General features: G+C 39.2%; 1 protein-coding gene across 2 annotated transcripts; it reads right to left on the bottom strand.

Moving 5' to 3' along the window:
• Window positions 1–425: 425 nt before the first annotated feature.
• Window positions 426–15914, bottom strand: LOC117468842 (integrin-linked protein kinase). 2 transcript variants are annotated; one of them, XM_034113161.1, is made up of 13 exons: window positions 15794–15914; window positions 14237–14494; window positions 6816–6981; window positions 5880–5975; window positions 5685–5781; window positions 5493–5576; window positions 4435–4520; window positions 4232–4341; window positions 3906–4033; window positions 3616–3737; window positions 3379–3478; window positions 2122–2252; window positions 426–2003 (listed from the first exon to the last, which is right to left on the bottom strand). In XM_034113161.1, the coding sequence occupies exons 2-13, from the start codon at window positions 14323–14325 to the stop codon at window positions 1854–1856; spliced, it is 1359 nt and encodes a 452-aa protein (XP_033969052.1). In that variant the 5' UTR covers window positions 14326–14494; window positions 15794–15914; the 3' UTR covers window positions 426–1853. The 2 variants fall into 2 exon arrangements, with proteins under 2 accessions (XP_033969052.1, XP_033969053.1); XM_034113162.1 differs by having other exon boundaries at window positions 14237–14456; window positions 15794–15893.
• Window positions 15915–17355: the final 1441 nt, after the last annotated feature.

Consider the following 17355-nt stretch of genomic DNA (forward strand, 5'->3'; position numbering starts at 1 on the left):
CTTGCTTATTTTTTAATAAACCTTTGTGTAACTTCCCTTTGTTATGTTTCTTTGCCACGGTTTATGTATTTGCTGTGTTTCATTTCAGAGGGAAAACTTGCACTTTTTACTCCACTATACTTGTATGGCATCTTAAGTTACTGGTTACTTATGTAAATAGTAATTTAAATAGGCCGAATATATATAAACCAATATATTAGATATGTTATTAACCCGTATTGCCGTAAATCAGTGATTATTCATATTTTTTAAATATATCAGAAAAGCACTATTCCAGGTTGAAGGAAATATCAGTTACATTTCATTGGCCTGATATTGTGTTTCTATTTTTAAAATGTGATTTTGTTCTTTATAATTATTCATGTGTTGGTTCACCTTTGCCAAACTTCTCAAAATCATCAGATTTACAATATGAATTCACACAATCAAGTTGCCCATATTTTTCCTTTTTAATATACTTATATATAAATACATACATTTGTGAAAGTCATTCTTGATTTTGGCTTCAACCTGTGATTCAGCACAAATAAGCAAGCTGGTGTAGGCACATGGACGATGCAGGTAGGACAAAAACCCACAAGATTGAAAGAAAGTCAGAAGTAATGTAGAGGACCAAAGCAATAAAAACACGTGAGAAAACAAAATGAAGGTTTGCAGGATGTTAGCACCCCCGCTCCTTGTCCCAGTCACCTTCTGTTGGCAGCTGCTTCTGATGTAGCCGTAAAGTTTGTAAGAAAGGCAGTCAATTGCTCGAAAGCACAACCATTAAGCACAACATACTGTATCTTTGATATCTACGAATAAATTAACTCAGTTGCAGAATTCATTCCTAACACAGGACGACACAGCCAGCTTTCAGCATGAAAAAAAAACACTTGTGAGTTGAGCACAAACACTTTTAGACATTTTGAGGAGATTATACTCGGTGTGAAAAAAGTACAGCCAACAGTATTTGATCGTATAAAAACGTTAATATTTTGAAGGGAGTGTAATGAGAAAAAGTAGATAACCTTTGAGTCTTCTAGTTAATTACATTACATGATAGCAATCAACAAGAACATTAGCAATCTTGCAATCCATATAAAAGTAATCTGCCCAAAATTGCCATTTTTCCTGCATGAAAATAAAGTTTCTATGGGCAGTTTTACATCACTGTCAGCAGTTTACGGTCAGGCTTAAACACATCACAACGCAGCCAAGCTGAGAGGTATCACTGCTAAGTACTTTCACAGGCATTGCTCTTTCATAAACATTTTTTATAATCTGATATATTGTTTAAATGCTTGGTTTCAGACCTGTGTCATGCTTGCCCAGTTGCATACAGTTTGTAGCCAACACAACTACTTTTTCCCACAAGACAAGCTTTGAGTTAATATGTTATCTGATTTATTAGGGGCCAACATTATAGAGGAGCAGTTTCCTTACAAGGCAAGCCCACTCCAGGTAAGAAAAACAAGGCCTTAAATCCACTGAAGGAGTGCTGCAGTCTGTCATGCTGACCTCCACAGGTTATTCAGTCTATAAGAGGATATAACTCAGTCACATGATTACAGTTAGGGGATGAACAGTCAACACAAAGCTCCTGTGAAGACAGCAAATCAGTGACAAAGATGAAGACAGTAATAATAAAAACTTGATATCACATTGAAAAAAAAAAGGAAAGAACAAAGGCGTACAAGACGTGACTGCTGCTGAATTCATCTCAGAAGCAGAAGCTACAGTGGTGTTGAATGCAGCAGAAAGTGAGAGTTTAAGGCAATACTGGCAAGCACCACACCAATATATCAGAGGGACATTTGGGACAAGATATCCTCTAATGCAACGGTTCAGTACAGGAGGGCAGAGGAGGAGTTTCACTTGTCCTGCATTTTCTCCAGAATTGGCACAATCATGTCAAATTTGGGCCTCTTTGCTGGGTCCTCGTTCATGCATATCTTCATGAGCTTGCAAATGTGGGGCGAAATGCCGGGGGGGATAGTGGGCCTCAAACCCTCCAAGGCAACCTGATAGTAAAACAGACAAAATGTTTGGTTAAGCAGGAAATATATTCCTAATGACATTAAAGCTATGAGTTATTCTACTCAGCTGGTAATATAATGAGTTAGAGAAAGATCTGCTAACCTTCATGCCAATCTCCATGTTGGAGAGGTCAGCGTACGGCACTTCTCTGGTCACCAGCTCCCACAGCAGGATGGCAAAGCTCCACATGTCTGATGACCGACGGTTGATCTCTTCTGGCTTCTTCTGCAGGGCTGGGTATCACAAAAGGGCAAAGAATGAACATCAGGCAAACACACTGAACTACACAACAGGAGCTGCCTTTCTCTACACTTCGATTCAGGTGAACACAGGTTTGTTAATATTGGGTTGAAATGCAGAAATTCTACTGGAAAGTGAAAACACAACTGGTTTAACATTTTGTAGGTTTAAAATGCTAACATCTGAAAAAGAGTACTTGTGATACTGCCGTTATTATGAGCTAAGGAGGCTATGCGTTTGGCTCTGTTTGTTTGTCAGCAGGGAAATCTCCTTGCGTGATATTCATTATACTTGGTGGAAGGGTGTAGCACGGTGAACGGAAGAACCCATTATATTTTGTTCATCATAAAGCGTTACAGAGAAATGGCTTTACAATTTGTATATTCTTCAGTAACCTATATACAGTATATCTTGGTTACTGAGGAGGTGATCTAAGAAGTGGCAAATAACCACACGAGTTGGTCCTGTAGGCTTACCAAATTAAAATTAAGATTATTTTTAAATGCCATCGACTATAAAAAAGAAATATTATGTTGGTGGCGCAGCAATACAAGTGACTGACAGACTTCAGTATCTTTGATCAACATTGAATCTCAAGCTCCTTTTCCTGTAAAACTATGTTTTCATCCCAGTAGGTGATAACAAAAAATGTTTCTATCGGAACAATTTTGTTGGAATAATATATTGTTGCAATCTGTATAACTGTTACAAAGACATTCATGCTGAAGATAAGGCCTACAGAAAGTCTTCATATCAGCCAAAAATGTACATTTGTGTCTTATCAATACCATCACTCTCGCACTCTCAATTTCACGGATCACTACCCACTATACCTAGTCTGTATGTAGGTGTTGCTATGGTAACAAGTCTCCTATATCTCATGCAGGAAGCGCCATCATGCTCCATGCACTGTTTTGTGAACATAAAACCTTTTCTGTGGATCCCTGGTTATTTTCACGTACTGTGATCAGTTCATGTCTCTTGGATTTCCCCGTATCTTGGGGGGAAATCTGCTGTATATTACATTTAGTTCTGAGAGTCTAGAGTATCCTGCATCCATCATACACCCTTGTGTCTTCAGCTGCCACTCTGGATCTGTGCTGTATGAGTGATGCCTACCCTCGGGGGCTACCCATGCAGGCAAGTACATCCTGCCAGGACACTGGAAGGAGAACTTGACATCTGCCATGCTGATCCTGGCTGTCATGTCTTCATCTATCTGTGGAAACAAGAACACAGAGATGTCACTTTGAAGAGAAACAGAATTATGAGGGGGTTTTTTGGGAACACAATTGTTCTTTGAAAGGGCAGTTTATACATTTATGATCCAAAAAAAAAACCACCACTTCTTCTTACCATAACACTTTTGCTGTTGAGATAGTGGCGAGGGATCATGGGTTCGAGTGTGTGCAAGAAGGCCATTCCACAAGCAATGTCCAGTCCAAACTTCACCGCCTGTGTCTGGTCCACCACAAAGTCTGACAGCACAGTGAGGGACAATTCATAACAGATATTAGCCACCCTTACTTTAACAACTCAGCAATATGTAATTACTACTGTACCAAAGTGATGGTGACACAATGACAAATGCTCAATAAATCACAAAAACCAAGTACAGGTATTGTGACCAGAGCAGGAATACTCACTGGTGCCTTCATGCAGCACGTTGTAGAGGGAGCCATAAGGCATCCAGTGTGTGATGATGATGGGGTGAGGGGCGGGAGGAGACTGACATGCTCCCAACATAGGAAGGACATTCGGGTGGGAAAATATCCTGGGATGGAGCCCAAGAGGGAGGGACAGACAGACAGACAGAAAGAAACCCAGAGGATTTGACATAAACAGACGTCTTGTGTGAGATGCAAGCCCTCCAAAATGAAATAAGACATAACGGTCAGATCAACACAATGAAAACAGACAAATGAGTGGCCACAACATATAGTCTGCACAAAATTCAGGATTAGATAATAACCTGAGTTTTGGATATTCCTCGTTGAAGTCTCTGCTTTTTCTTGTGGTCCAGTCACGAACTTTAAGCACTTTAACAACAATCTCATTTCCTTGCCAGCGTCCCTGCCACAGCTACAGACAAGAATTAAATAAAGAAAAGGTGAAATGAATGCTTGTACCTTGGCATAACAATTCAGAATAGTAAAATAATAAGATCAGAAGTACCTCTCCAGACTGGTTCTCGTTCACTTTAGCCAGGAGAGAGAGCTGTTTGTAGTCAATGCCTGCTTGTTTGTTCAGGGTGCCATTGCCTAAAAACACATAATCGATGTGAAATGTGAAACAGCACAATACAGACAAAAAGCAGTGGACATTTCAAACACCACATGTATATTGACTAGGGATGTCCCGATCACCTTTTTTTGCTCCCGATCCGATTCCGATCATTTGATTTTGACAATCTGCCGATACCGATTTTTCCCGATCCGATCTTTATGCAATGCATTAAGAGAAAAAAAAGGTAACAGATAACGGCTGGTCATCCAACGCGATGAATTCAGCTATCTTGGCTGTTATTTTTTTGGCCTTTTCACTGTTCTGGGGCAGTTTCTCTTTCCTTTTAAAAGTCTCTGAAAGTGTCGGTTGTTTCAGTGCCGTTACCTGAGTGGCCGCTGTGTACTCGTCGTGTTGTTGTTGGTGTTTGTATTAGATTGGTCGTGTTGAACGTAGCTCTGTTCTTTCCACCACGCGGAACCTCCGCCTTGCAAACATTGCATCTGGCTGTTACACTGCCTTCGCTTTCAATTTTATAATACTTCCAAACTCCTGACATTTTCTCTGTCCCGACTCCCGAGGCACCAGCTGAACGTAGCCTCTTGTTAGCTTACTGCTACTATTAGACACTGCGCCCACTCTGTTGCCAGATTTGAGAGAAATAAGCAACCAGGTCTATGAAAACAAGCCCAAAAGAAGCAACACATACATGATGTTGTGTAATTTTAAACCAAAACTAAGGCCTCAGGATGACTTTAAGACGTGAACATGGTCATTTTTGTTTTGTAACATTAAATAAAATACAAATATTTTATAAAAAATAAAAATAAATTCCCGATCCCCGATTTTTTTCTCCCGATTCCGATCTTTTGAAAATCACGTGATCGGCTCCGATCCCCGATCACGTGATCGGCTCCGATCCCCGATCACGTGATCGGATCGGGACATCTCTAATATTGACTGATGGAAACTTCAGTTAAAGAACAGGTTTTTATGTGTGGTGGACTCACGGGGTCGAGTTCTGGTGGTGCCTTTCCAGAACGTGTCCTTGAAGGGAATCTTAGCCAAGTTCTGTCCCATTTTCTCAGCTTTTTCTGGTTGATAAAGGAATAGTGTGCAATGAGAAAATTGAACACAAAGACAATCAAAAAGGAAGCTGAAACTGTTGAAATGAGGGAGGTGGTAAAGAGGGGTCAGTATACCTCTGAGGAGTTCATGCAGGTGTGGTTTGGCTTTGTCCAGGGGCGTTTCCCCATATTTGTTACAGATGCTCACCTGAGCCCCATTAGTTACAAGGTCCTAAGTGAAAGGAGGAATTGTTGTTAGCTACATTTTAATAGTTTGTTATTAGTTATTAAACATCAAATGTATTTAATTCCACCAGGGGGCACACTCACCTCAGCCACTTGGTCTTGGCCCCAGAAGCAGGCATAATGCAGTGGTGTGTTCCCGTGCTCATTGGCTGAATTAGTGTCTGCTTTGCACTGAATCAGCTGAAAGGGAAGCAGAAACAAAGGATTAAAAGCAAAACAAGGCTGGTCAGATCTTGTTTGGGCTGTATACAGGGATGAGTGTTAATGCTGGCAACAAAAATCCTGGAAGTTTGTCTCGCCTGTGGACACATGCCAGAGGTATTGAGACATACCTAACATTAAACTCAATACCTGAGTGGCAGCAAATCTAAATCAGACACCCCAGAGCAGAGGCTTCACATTCTGGCATACAAAACGCTTCGTTACAATATCTCTTCATATTCTTTTGGAGACTGAAGTGAATGTCTTCAAATACAAAAGTCTGGCAGGAAGCTGCGTTCAATGCACTGCATGTTGCATGGTTAAAAAGCCTTTCAACAGGTCATGGTATACCAATGTGGAGCATGTTAAAAGGAGTCCTGCAGCTTGTGCAAACACAGAACATCAGGGAATGGATCACCATATTGCTGGTTAAATTGCAGCTAATGTGCACAAATGCTGTTAAATGGTAAACTATTTAAACTTATCTTGGCGAATCAAGACTAGCCACAGAATCAGCTATAGATAACTTCTTCTCTTTATAAATAAATAACTTGTTGACAGGGGAAAAAGTAAACTGTAGTTGCAGCCACTGAAACATCAACACTGAAACATTTCTACATCTCCCTCATCCCTGCAGTTTGACATTTCTTATGGTGGAACTGCAAGAACAGACAAGACCTCTGCATCTGCAATTGCTCATGGGATGACATCATCTGAGGTTTCATAATATCCTGGGTTTATGAAGCAAACTTCAACAGTTATATGAGCATTTTAAAGGATGACCAAAGGAGCGTGCCCCAGTGTGTACATGAACCCCACCTTTCCCACGATTTCGCGATGTCCGTGACTAGAGGCCAGGTGTAGGGGCGTGTCGTCCCCCCGGTTCATGACGTTAATGCGAGCCCCTCTCATGATGAGCATGTCCACCACGCTGGAGCGGCCCTCCCTGCAAGCCCAGTGCAGCGGGCTGAAGCCGTGGTCATCTCTACAGAGAGAAGGGTAACATTTATATTCAGCACAGGTTTCACCGACAAAAATACTTTTTACATAGAAAGGACTTTTCATCTTTATTCGCCTGTCCTGAAGTTCTTCTAAGTATGTCAAGAGTCAGCAATAAGTACTTTTATTAGGTCTCCTCAGCATTTAATCCTATGCGCCATACAAGTCAACGACACAGCAATACAGCCACCAAATCATCATAGAGTTAAATCAACACAAATGTTATAGTAGGTATATTCTGTGGGATTGTTGTGTAAGACCGTATTAACCTGTTAAGCCCCGAGCCTGTTTTTCAGGTTTCAGGCTCAAAAATGACATGCCCAAAACAAATGACTACAACTTCACTTCTAAAAGGGTTATATGAATAATTTCTTTTATCAAAGCAAGGTTACATCTGTGAGTTGGATGTAGAAGTGTCAGAATCAATATAGATTTTTCTCAGTCAGAGTAAATTCAGATGGAACATAGCAAAAAAAGGTAAATTCTTACCTCCGCCTAAAGAAAAAACATTACTTATAGTGAAAACCACCCTTGAATGATGGGATGGTAGACTAAAAGCTTTAGGAATCCAAACTATAACATATAATAAGTACCCTGTATCAAGATTGAGGCAAAACAAGTTAAATTTGACTTTTTTAGAGAGGTTTAGCAACAAAAAGTTCCAGGCGGAATAAGCTTTCGGCACATTTGGGTACATCTGGTTCCATCAGTGCCATTTGACCTTTTTCAGGTACCAGACTATAAAAATTATGTATTACATTGAATTATCACCATAGGTATTCATTCCATCCAAAGAAAAAACATTTAAATAAAAAAAATGTATAAAAAATTTAAAAAAAACCTTTTTCTTTTTTTTTTTTATTTGGGAAAAAAAAAAAGACCCGCCGAGGGGGGCTTTGGGGCTTAACAGGTTAATAGTAAGCTAGATGTTCCTTAGATACTATCAGTTGCCAGTTTATATCTAAAACTACAGCATTATGTTGTTTTGCATTAATTTTAGAGGGACTCTCAGCTTTGAGATCACAAAATGAGGACTTTGTTTTCATTTGGTATCCTCCTCAGAAAAAGGAAGTTGATGCAACTCAGACTGAAACAGCACATAAACCATCAGTCCTCTTTGCCTCAGGGACACTGGAAGCAACACAATAAGGGCTGAGTGAAAGAGAAACAATCGGACAAAAAAAAGTGAATAAGATAAAAACAGTAGGTTGAATATTTGCTGCAGGCCCAGTAAGACCTCCTTCAGCAGCGCTGCACACTCTGGCTGCTGTGTGCGATTGTGTCCTTTTACTCTGACTTCCTGTGGACACTCCCTTATCCAACTTCTCTATTCTCTCATTCAGATCCATCCTCTCTATCTCAGTGTCACTGAAACTGAACTGCAATGATGACATATTCCACTTTCCATACACCCTCCGTTTCCATATGGGCTCTATTGTTTGTGCTACACAGCATAAACCCTAAAAATAAAGTTATGCATCTACTCTGAAATGATGACTAGGCGTATAGCATAATAATGTGATCTGAGAACTAAGGGAGTATTATGAATTTGCAGGAATCTGAACCCTTTGCCCCCGCCATCAATTCACTGGCTTGTATTCACACTTCCTGCAAAGCTCTGCTCAAAGCAGCATCAAGAGCCCCACAGAGACCCTCAGTCCCACAACACACATCTGTCTGTGCATCTGGGTGACCTGCTGCAGTCACATCCAATTTGCTCTCCGAGCAATTTCCTCTCAGACAAAAAGGCCAAATCCCCAAAACGTAATTAGTGTAAGTTTATGAGAGGAACACTCCCCAGAGCCTCACTTCTCTCATTTTATTAGAGTTCTGTGTTGAGCTGAACACTCTTTAAGAAAGGACGTAAAGTTATGATGTCAACACATAAACAAATGTACCATCCTGCTCATCTGTATGACAACCACAACGTGATATAAACAATCTTGTATCAATCCCAGCCTCCAGAAGTTGTCTGGTTTCAGCTCCTTTGAATTGAGGATTCAATGGCTTACTATTTGATGTCATTGTTAACTAAGTATGTTATATCCGATAGTGTTGGTGTGGTGGTTGGACCAAATAACACATTTGATATCACCTTGGACTCTTGGGGAACTTATGCTGATATTCATTCACCATCTGATGTATAGACCAATCAATCAATTGCACATTAATACATAAAATAATAATAAAAAGTTATAAAAAGGTATGATGTGCCTAAAACATCAGCATTTTTTTATGCCTGTGTCTTTATATTTTGAGAAATTATGTAACCATTTTTCACATTTGTACTATTTTTCACTATTTCACTTTTTTACTATTTTTCTTTTGTATTTACTTGCACTATCTTTTTCCGTTTTATTGTGTTGCACTGTTGGAGGAGCCTGTGACCTAAGATTTTCATCGTCATAACTACACTGTAGCTATGTACGTATGACCAAGAAAAGCCTTGAACCTTGAATGACAATGTTTTTTGCAAATGATAAAAATATTGCATAATTTCTTTATCCGCTAATGACTAACAATACAAGTGCCCCAATCCACATTCAAGTGCTGCAAATGTACTTCCAACACATCATCTGAGGCCTCTGGTTTCCTGTGTGTATTTTCATTCGGAGACCCTTTTTATAGGATATAGGATTTTCCCTCTAAGCTAGCTTCATCCCCACACCCCTGAGGCTCTGGAGTGCCAGGCTTTCCTCCTGCTCTCCCCCTCCACACTAGCTGTGGTCATTTATTTCAGGCACTTCCACCTGCCAACAGTGCTCAGTTTGGCAGACAGAGATCCAGAGGAAGAGCCCCTGTCTGCACCCTGTTTGTCTCTGCCCAGACTTCCCCCCCGCTCCATAGCACGCCTGAGGGAGGGTAAACTAAATTCACACCAACATCTGACAACTAAAAAGAAAACAATAATTTTACTTCAGAGAAATAAAATATCACAGGCCTTCTATTATTTATTCTGTCACCTCTGGAAAAATCTATGAAACATTTTATGATCTATATAAAATCCTGCAAAATCTGATCTTGTTGCTAGTGTTTCATTGCTTTCCTTTGCCTTAGACAAAGATAATGTCTAAGGGATCCTGTATTGAGGAATTTAAGAAAAATAAGGTTTGTCAGATTAAGTAGCACACCAGCTGTTGTTTCAGCGTGCCAGATGTAGTAAAAACTCATTATTTAAAGTGGACCTATCATGCAAAATGCACTTTTGTACGTCTTTTATACATGAATATGTGTCCCCGGTGTTCCAGGGAACTCACCAAGTGTCAGAAAATACAACCCTCTCTTTTCCTCCATACCCAAATCTTTTAAAAACAGGTCTACAACGAGCGGATACAGATTCCATCCGACCCGACGTCAGCCCGGAATAGTGGGCGGTGACACTCCGCCTATATGGGCAACGCTCCACCTATCAGGGGAATGAGAGGTTGCCGTGGCATGGTAACAGCATGGTAACATGACGCTCAGCGCCATATAGATATAATCTATCTATATGGCGCTGGCTAAGATAAGATAACTTTAACAAGATGCCTGTGTGCTTAGTACCAGGTTGTTATCATACCAGCAATGGGTCTTGCTCGTTCTTTCGCTTCCCGTCTGATGAAAGGACCAGGAGTGTCTGGATCGATCAAGCTAGCTAGTAGCTAGCACGTTAGTTAGCATTACAGCCTTGTCATTTGTATTAGCCTTAACATGAAGTAACATTAAGTAACCCAACATGTTAAACAGTAAGAGTAGTAGTCATATTTCGTGAACCCTTTGAAGAGTACTGTCACACCGGTGTGATCATTCTATAATACACAATTTAAGCCCGGGGAGAAATGCTAACGCTAGCGATCTTCTCTACTTCATGCTATCTGCACAAATGGTTGACATTAAACATTACAAAGACCAGGCAGTTCAGAGAGAATCAAAGGAAGGCAGGCAGGCAGCTTTGCATGACTTTCTTCAGGACGCGTTTCATTGTGGTGATAGTGAGGGTAGTCAATCGTTTTGTTGACAAGACAGTAGTGACGGCCATCTTGGTGACGTGTGTTGTTCTGTGAGACCAGAGATGTAGTTTATTGAGCGTTTCACACAAACAAATGTGTTACTTCACAGTTTTACGACACTTTTTTTTTTTTTTTTGACTTGCAAAATTATCTTTTAAATTGACAAACATCATATGGGTAATTCGTGGCACAATTCAAACGGGATCGAAAGATAATCTTTCTCTCTCCATTGACTTCAATACATAATTTTTCCGAAATAAGGTCCCATGGAGCTCCACCGGAAGGGGAGGGACTTCGCCACTCTATTTGCCACAGAATCAGCCCTTGCTGGAATATAGCAAATAGAGCGAAATCAGGCATGGCTAAAATGCATGATCCATTCAGACATGTTTTATATAGGTATGGCCCTACAATATATTATTCAAATATAGCATGATAGGTCCACTTTAATAAATAAAAGTATGGCATTGGACTCGATATTCACAGATACCCAATAAGAAAAGGCTGATCAGGGCCAGAAGTGTTATTAGCACATCCATACACATATTAATGTGTGGCCAATATATTATTCTCAGATAAACACTTGTTTTTGTTATGATAATTCAATTTAATAATTATATCTGATAATGTTGCTTTTTCTTTTGCTATAGCTCCAGACTACAGATGTTAACATAAACCCGTTATGAATAATGACAGATTTAAGTTTAGTCAATTCTTCTATAAGGACTGTAGAAATAAATGGGAGAGATTAGCAGAGCGTGGAAAGCATATCTGATAATCTGTTTGTTTTTTTCACAAAGTGCTAACACTGATTCTTCTGAGAACATGACTACCTGCTCCAACAAGCCTCTCTGAACTGTCGGCTTGCAGTAGTTCTCACTGCAGGGCAACATACTGCTGCTCCCACCAAAGAGTATAGATTCAATCTGCATTCACACTCTAAATCTACCTCTTTCCCAGAAAAGGAGCCTGCATGGTAAACTCGATAAAAAATAAGTGCTGTCCTACGGTCCAAAGACATGAGTGAAATGGAAAGTCCTTTGCTCTAACTATTATTCACACATGGGCAGGGCTTATTTTGGATGCAAATGTAAACAGAGGCTAAATACAGATAACCATCAAAGCCATAATTATACACTTGTAAGCCAAAGAAATCACAAGAGCATTGACCCCAGTCCTCTCCGGAGATTAAACGCAACACAAACGGGGCACTCAGGAATAGACGTTGGGCGCAGACTATTATTATTATTCAAATGGTGCAGCAACAGGAAATTATTTTCAGTATTTATTCAAATGCAAACCAATTTTTCATTTGTTCAAATGTTAAGCATCGTAAATTCAGGTGTGCATTACTGTCTGACCAAAAGTCTTAAAAAACTTGAGGATACTGTATTCAATGTATTATACTGTAAGACGAGGAGAAACAGCAAGTCTGCACATTTGAAAGGCTGGAACATATATTAAAACTATTTATAATGTTTTGGAAAATGTGCATATCAATATTCAGTTATTCAACACATTTATAAATCAAGCAACTATTTTGAAATGCATCGAGCGTTAAGTCCATGTTGTGCAAACAAAATGTTATGCATTCTCTGAATCTAAACTTCAAATTATAGGGATTTGCTGCACTCTTGTTTATGCGACAGCAAACTGAATATCTACAGGGTAGGGCTCAATGTTCGGACAAAAGAAGGGAACCTGAAAACATCGTCTTGGACTAGGAAAGCAAAATCGACTATTATCTAACATTTAAAAGGCAAAATGATTCATGGTCAATTGCAGCCCTAGCCTTAGGGTTTCAGCTTTACAAATGTATTCAATTTTAAACCATGGGTTACCCTCCATGTAACGCAAAACTATATCATATACTAACATTACTATATTTTGTACCAACATTACTCAAAATTGAGGTTGAAATATATTCAGAGAAGACCAGAAGAGAGAATAACTACATTGTAAACATTTAGGAGAAACTTTGCAATTATCTCTTGTGAACTTGGGAGGAAATGGCGAGCGGAAATGAGCGGAGTTATCTAATACTACTGGGAGAAGAATAACAGAAACATAAGTGGAGGAGGGGAACGTGATGTCCTCTGCTATGACTTACTCTGCATTTCTGTTTTGAAAAATTCACTATTTGCCCCCCACGCACACTCACAATGATCCTCTGTCTCGTCACACATAACTCTTCGAGCCCGGCCCTACTACAATAATCTCCTCCCCCTCTCCCTCAGTTTTGGTAGGTGGTAGAAGGTTCCCTCGAGGCCTGTGTGTTATTCCTTGTAAGGAGATTCAGCATTCCACTACTACTCTCTGTCAGGGAGTTACATCAGCGTAAACACACCATCATCAAGGAGCACAGCAAATATCACAGTGATATCTGATAGGCTGAGATACAAGGGGTTTACTGAAATATAACAAGGGAATGAGTAGAAGTTCTGTAGGGAAATTAAATGGCAAGAATAAATGTGTTTCACCCACTGGGGGAGATATATCAACCGGAAAAGGGAACTTGACATGCAATCAGCTAATGGACGAGTCACATGTTGGGAATGCATGGATACACACTGGCTTGATGCAATCATACCGTCTAAACAGTGGGAAAATTGAATGAAAGGAAAGGGGAAACCGAGCACACAATGTCAATACAGACATTCAAAAGGCGAACAAATATTCCTTAATATCTGTATCAATAAATAAAAATTGGACTAAAGTGCTCCAAAAAGGGCTATTTGGTATCTTGCAAGGGCTGACTTCTTGCATGTATCTATTTTGTATTATAAAAATGTATGAATACTTCTTTAATCTTTACAGCCCTAAACATGAAAAACAACTGGCAAGCTCTGCCAAGTGTTTCTTTACAGAGTCAGCTGAGGATACAGAAGGACTGACTGATGATCTGTTACTATCAGACAGATATTTTGTATAACAAACATGTCACATCTTACAGAAGCCTGCAGATCTGTGTGAGGGTATGTTTACTCTTTATTTTAATTCCTCCAAGGGTCTCAATTCAAATGAAAGCGTGACTATCTCTACCATGACAGCAGGCTTCCTGTCCAACATCACGTTTCTGAATTACTCTGGACATAAACATGTGCCCAAAAGGAAATGAGTTCAACCAAAGGCCACTATCTCGCTAGGGACTGAAAAGGCGGGCTCTCAGCCTGCACCAGAAATGTAGGCTTAAAATGAAACATTCAAAGTAAGAAACGACACTACGGTGTAACTAAATAAACTTTGGCTCACCCTTGATTGAGGTCGTTCTCTGTATTGTCCAACCATAATCGAACTGCAACCGCATTGCCTTCCCGGCACTGCGTGAAGATATCATCCATTTTAGTTAGTGTATTCTCCTCTTCTTAAGCAGCACCCGTGGGAGTAGATGCAGAAAGGAGCTGGGACAGATGAGAGGCGACCCGGGGGGTTCAGCAGGTGCCTGGGCAGCATCAGTCCCTCATCTGGGAGACTGAGGGACACAAGAAGCTCAATGGCACTCCAGCAACCCTGAGAAGGGGGACACAAACAAGGAAGTTGCTCTGATAACGCATATTAAACCCGTTTGATTCCAGATGATAAAGGCTATGTGGTATGTACTGTTGTACAAACTTAAAAAATAAGATAGCAGCAACTTAGAAACCTAGTGTTGAGTAATCTTATCCGCCCTAAATACTGGCTGGGTGTGCAGTTTACAGCAAAGTGACTCAGAACACTGTTTTGTTAGTGTGAAAAGAACCTGGTACACCATGGTGAATACATATTTGTATCCACTGTCATACTAAATATTGTACTTTTTAATACTTTTATTAGCACTGACAAGGTATTGTGGTTGATCAATTAGTTGATTGACAGAAAATCTATCTTTAACTGGTTTCAATAATCACTTAGTTGTTCAAGACATTTATCACACAAAAATAGAAAACATCAACTGGTAACAGTTTCCTTATTTCTGATGATTTACTGCTTTTCTCTGTCTCATGTTGCAAATTAGTTTTGGAACATTGAGGAAAAAAACAAGCTATGTGAGTATGTCATCTTTCTTACATTTCAACAGGCATTTTTAATAAACAAGGTAGATGTTGTAGAGGGTGTGAATGATACACTTCCTTATATTCCACACATCCTGAACCATGATAAAACATGATATGCTTGCTAAATATAAAGCATAGCCTAATTTCAAGACATTACTGAAGACACCAGATTGTAAAGGGTTTAAAAAGTTGGCATGACACTAGCACAGTACTGGGATCACAATTGCCCATGTACAATTAATATGAAGAAAGACATACATTTCTAACTTAATGTTTGAATAAGCCCATCACTCAAACTTAAAAAAGGTAAGGCGGATGCCAACACTTTATATGTCAGTGCAATTTAACACACCTTTTAGGTTGACTTTGTGATTTGTTCATATAAGTTAACACAGAAATAGCAACAATCTGGTGTCAGAGTAATGACTTCACCCCACCGAGCAGTGTGACTAGCTGCTCTGCTACTAGCTAACAGAGAGGAATAGCTCATTAAACAAGCTGGTTATGCTTTCAGCTCCTGTCAGGAACACAATGTGGTTTTATTACATCCGACTAAACCAAAAGTGAGTGTATAAGCTCCACGCATTAGATAGCATCCTCTGGTTAACTAAATGAGACACAGGCTAACAAGCTAACAAACTATCTATACGCCTCGGACTGTCTCCCTTTCTCTCAATTCACGCTGATTTGACTGAGATAAACACACAACGATGTAAGTTGGTGGTTTAAAGAGAGCAAATAGAAATGAAATATGCCTCCAATGAGACAAACTTACCGGGTATGTTCGCCTGTTGCGGTGTAACGCGGTTAGTAGTTATTAGCAGCGTTATGTTTCTGGGTTGAATGCTACGGGACGTCCACACCCTCACCGCCGCCGTACGTGGTAATGTCCAGAGCAAGAGAGGCCCGCCCCCTACAGGCGGGATGGAGCACTGCAGGGAGGACAAATCCACTGCCTCAGGTCATGTTTTTTTAAATACAAAGGCATCAACAAATACCAGGCAGTTGTCAGTGGAAGAAGTACTCAGATCTTGTACTTTGGTAAAAGTAGAACTACCAAAGCGTAGGAATACTCTTTTACAAGTAAAAGTCCTGCAATCAAAATGCTACTTAAGTAAAAGTACAAAAGTATTTTGATCAAAATATACTTGGAGTACCAAAAGTAAAAGTACTCCTTATGCAGATTGGTCCATTTCAAACTAATATATATGATATATTTTGATTAACATTATTGATGCATTAAAGTGTTAATAAAGCAGGCAAAGTTTGAGCTAGTTTTAATTATTTTAATGCTGCAGGGTAGCTTGTGAATTTGACTCCTTGTGTAATTACAGTCTTTTTTAAGTGGTGATTATTATTCAAATTATTAATCAAAATCGGAAAAATAACTAAAGATATTTAATAAATGTGGTGGAGTTAAAGTACACCATTTATATTTGAATTGAAGAACAAAAGATGGTCCCTCAAAATTATATACATATAATACATTAATATTAATATAATTTACTGCTGAAGTTGTAAAGGTGTGGCTTATTAGACAAATTATAGCGAAGTAGAGGTAAAGAGTTGCATTAAATGGAAATACTCAACCAATTAAGTACAGTAATTGAGTAAAGTTAGTTACTTCCCACCACTGGTTATTTGGACATCCCTAAGGGAAAAGCTAGCGCCAAAAGACAACATAATTTATATTGTAATATATGATACTATGGCTGTTTTTGTAAAGTGAATGTTAAAACTATGTACTGTTTACTTTCTAGTTTGAAGTTTAGGTATTATTTTTTATTCCAACTATAATATAAAATCATTATTAAAATATAAAAACATTAAAACAATTAGTTTTTTTAATTTCTAGTTTCAAATACTGTCAAAATGTTGGATAAAACTGATTTAAAAAAACACAACTCCCGGAAATAATTTCAAAACAAAAGCCTTCACAGTCTGGTGAAATTTAAAAACCAAAAATCCCATAGAAGAAAGAAATGAAAAGAAAGAAAGAGAAACAAATGAGACGAAGATACACTGACTTTTCTTCATACTGTTCAAGGTTCAAGGTTCTTTATTGTCAAACTAACATAGCTACAGAGTAATTATGTCGTTGAAACTGTACACAATTGCACATTTATTACAATAGGCCTATATCTTGTTGATATCATTATTTAAGTCAAGTCAGTGTTTATTTAGGGTGCAGAATCACACACATAGTTTCATGAATTATTTAGAGTAAATAAGAGTTGTATTAAAATATCTGGTAGGGTAGCCTACTGGCATGGATGTATAATAAGAACTGGGCACTGGACTACATGTCCCATAAATCCCCGCCTGTGTCTTTACGTC

The sequence above is a fragment of the Trematomus bernacchii genome, unplaced genomic scaffold (genome assembly GCF_902827165.1).
Source record: "Trematomus bernacchii unplaced genomic scaffold, fTreBer1.1, whole genome shotgun sequence".
Taxonomy (NCBI): Eukaryota; Metazoa; Chordata; class Actinopteri; order Perciformes; family Nototheniidae; genus Trematomus; species Trematomus bernacchii.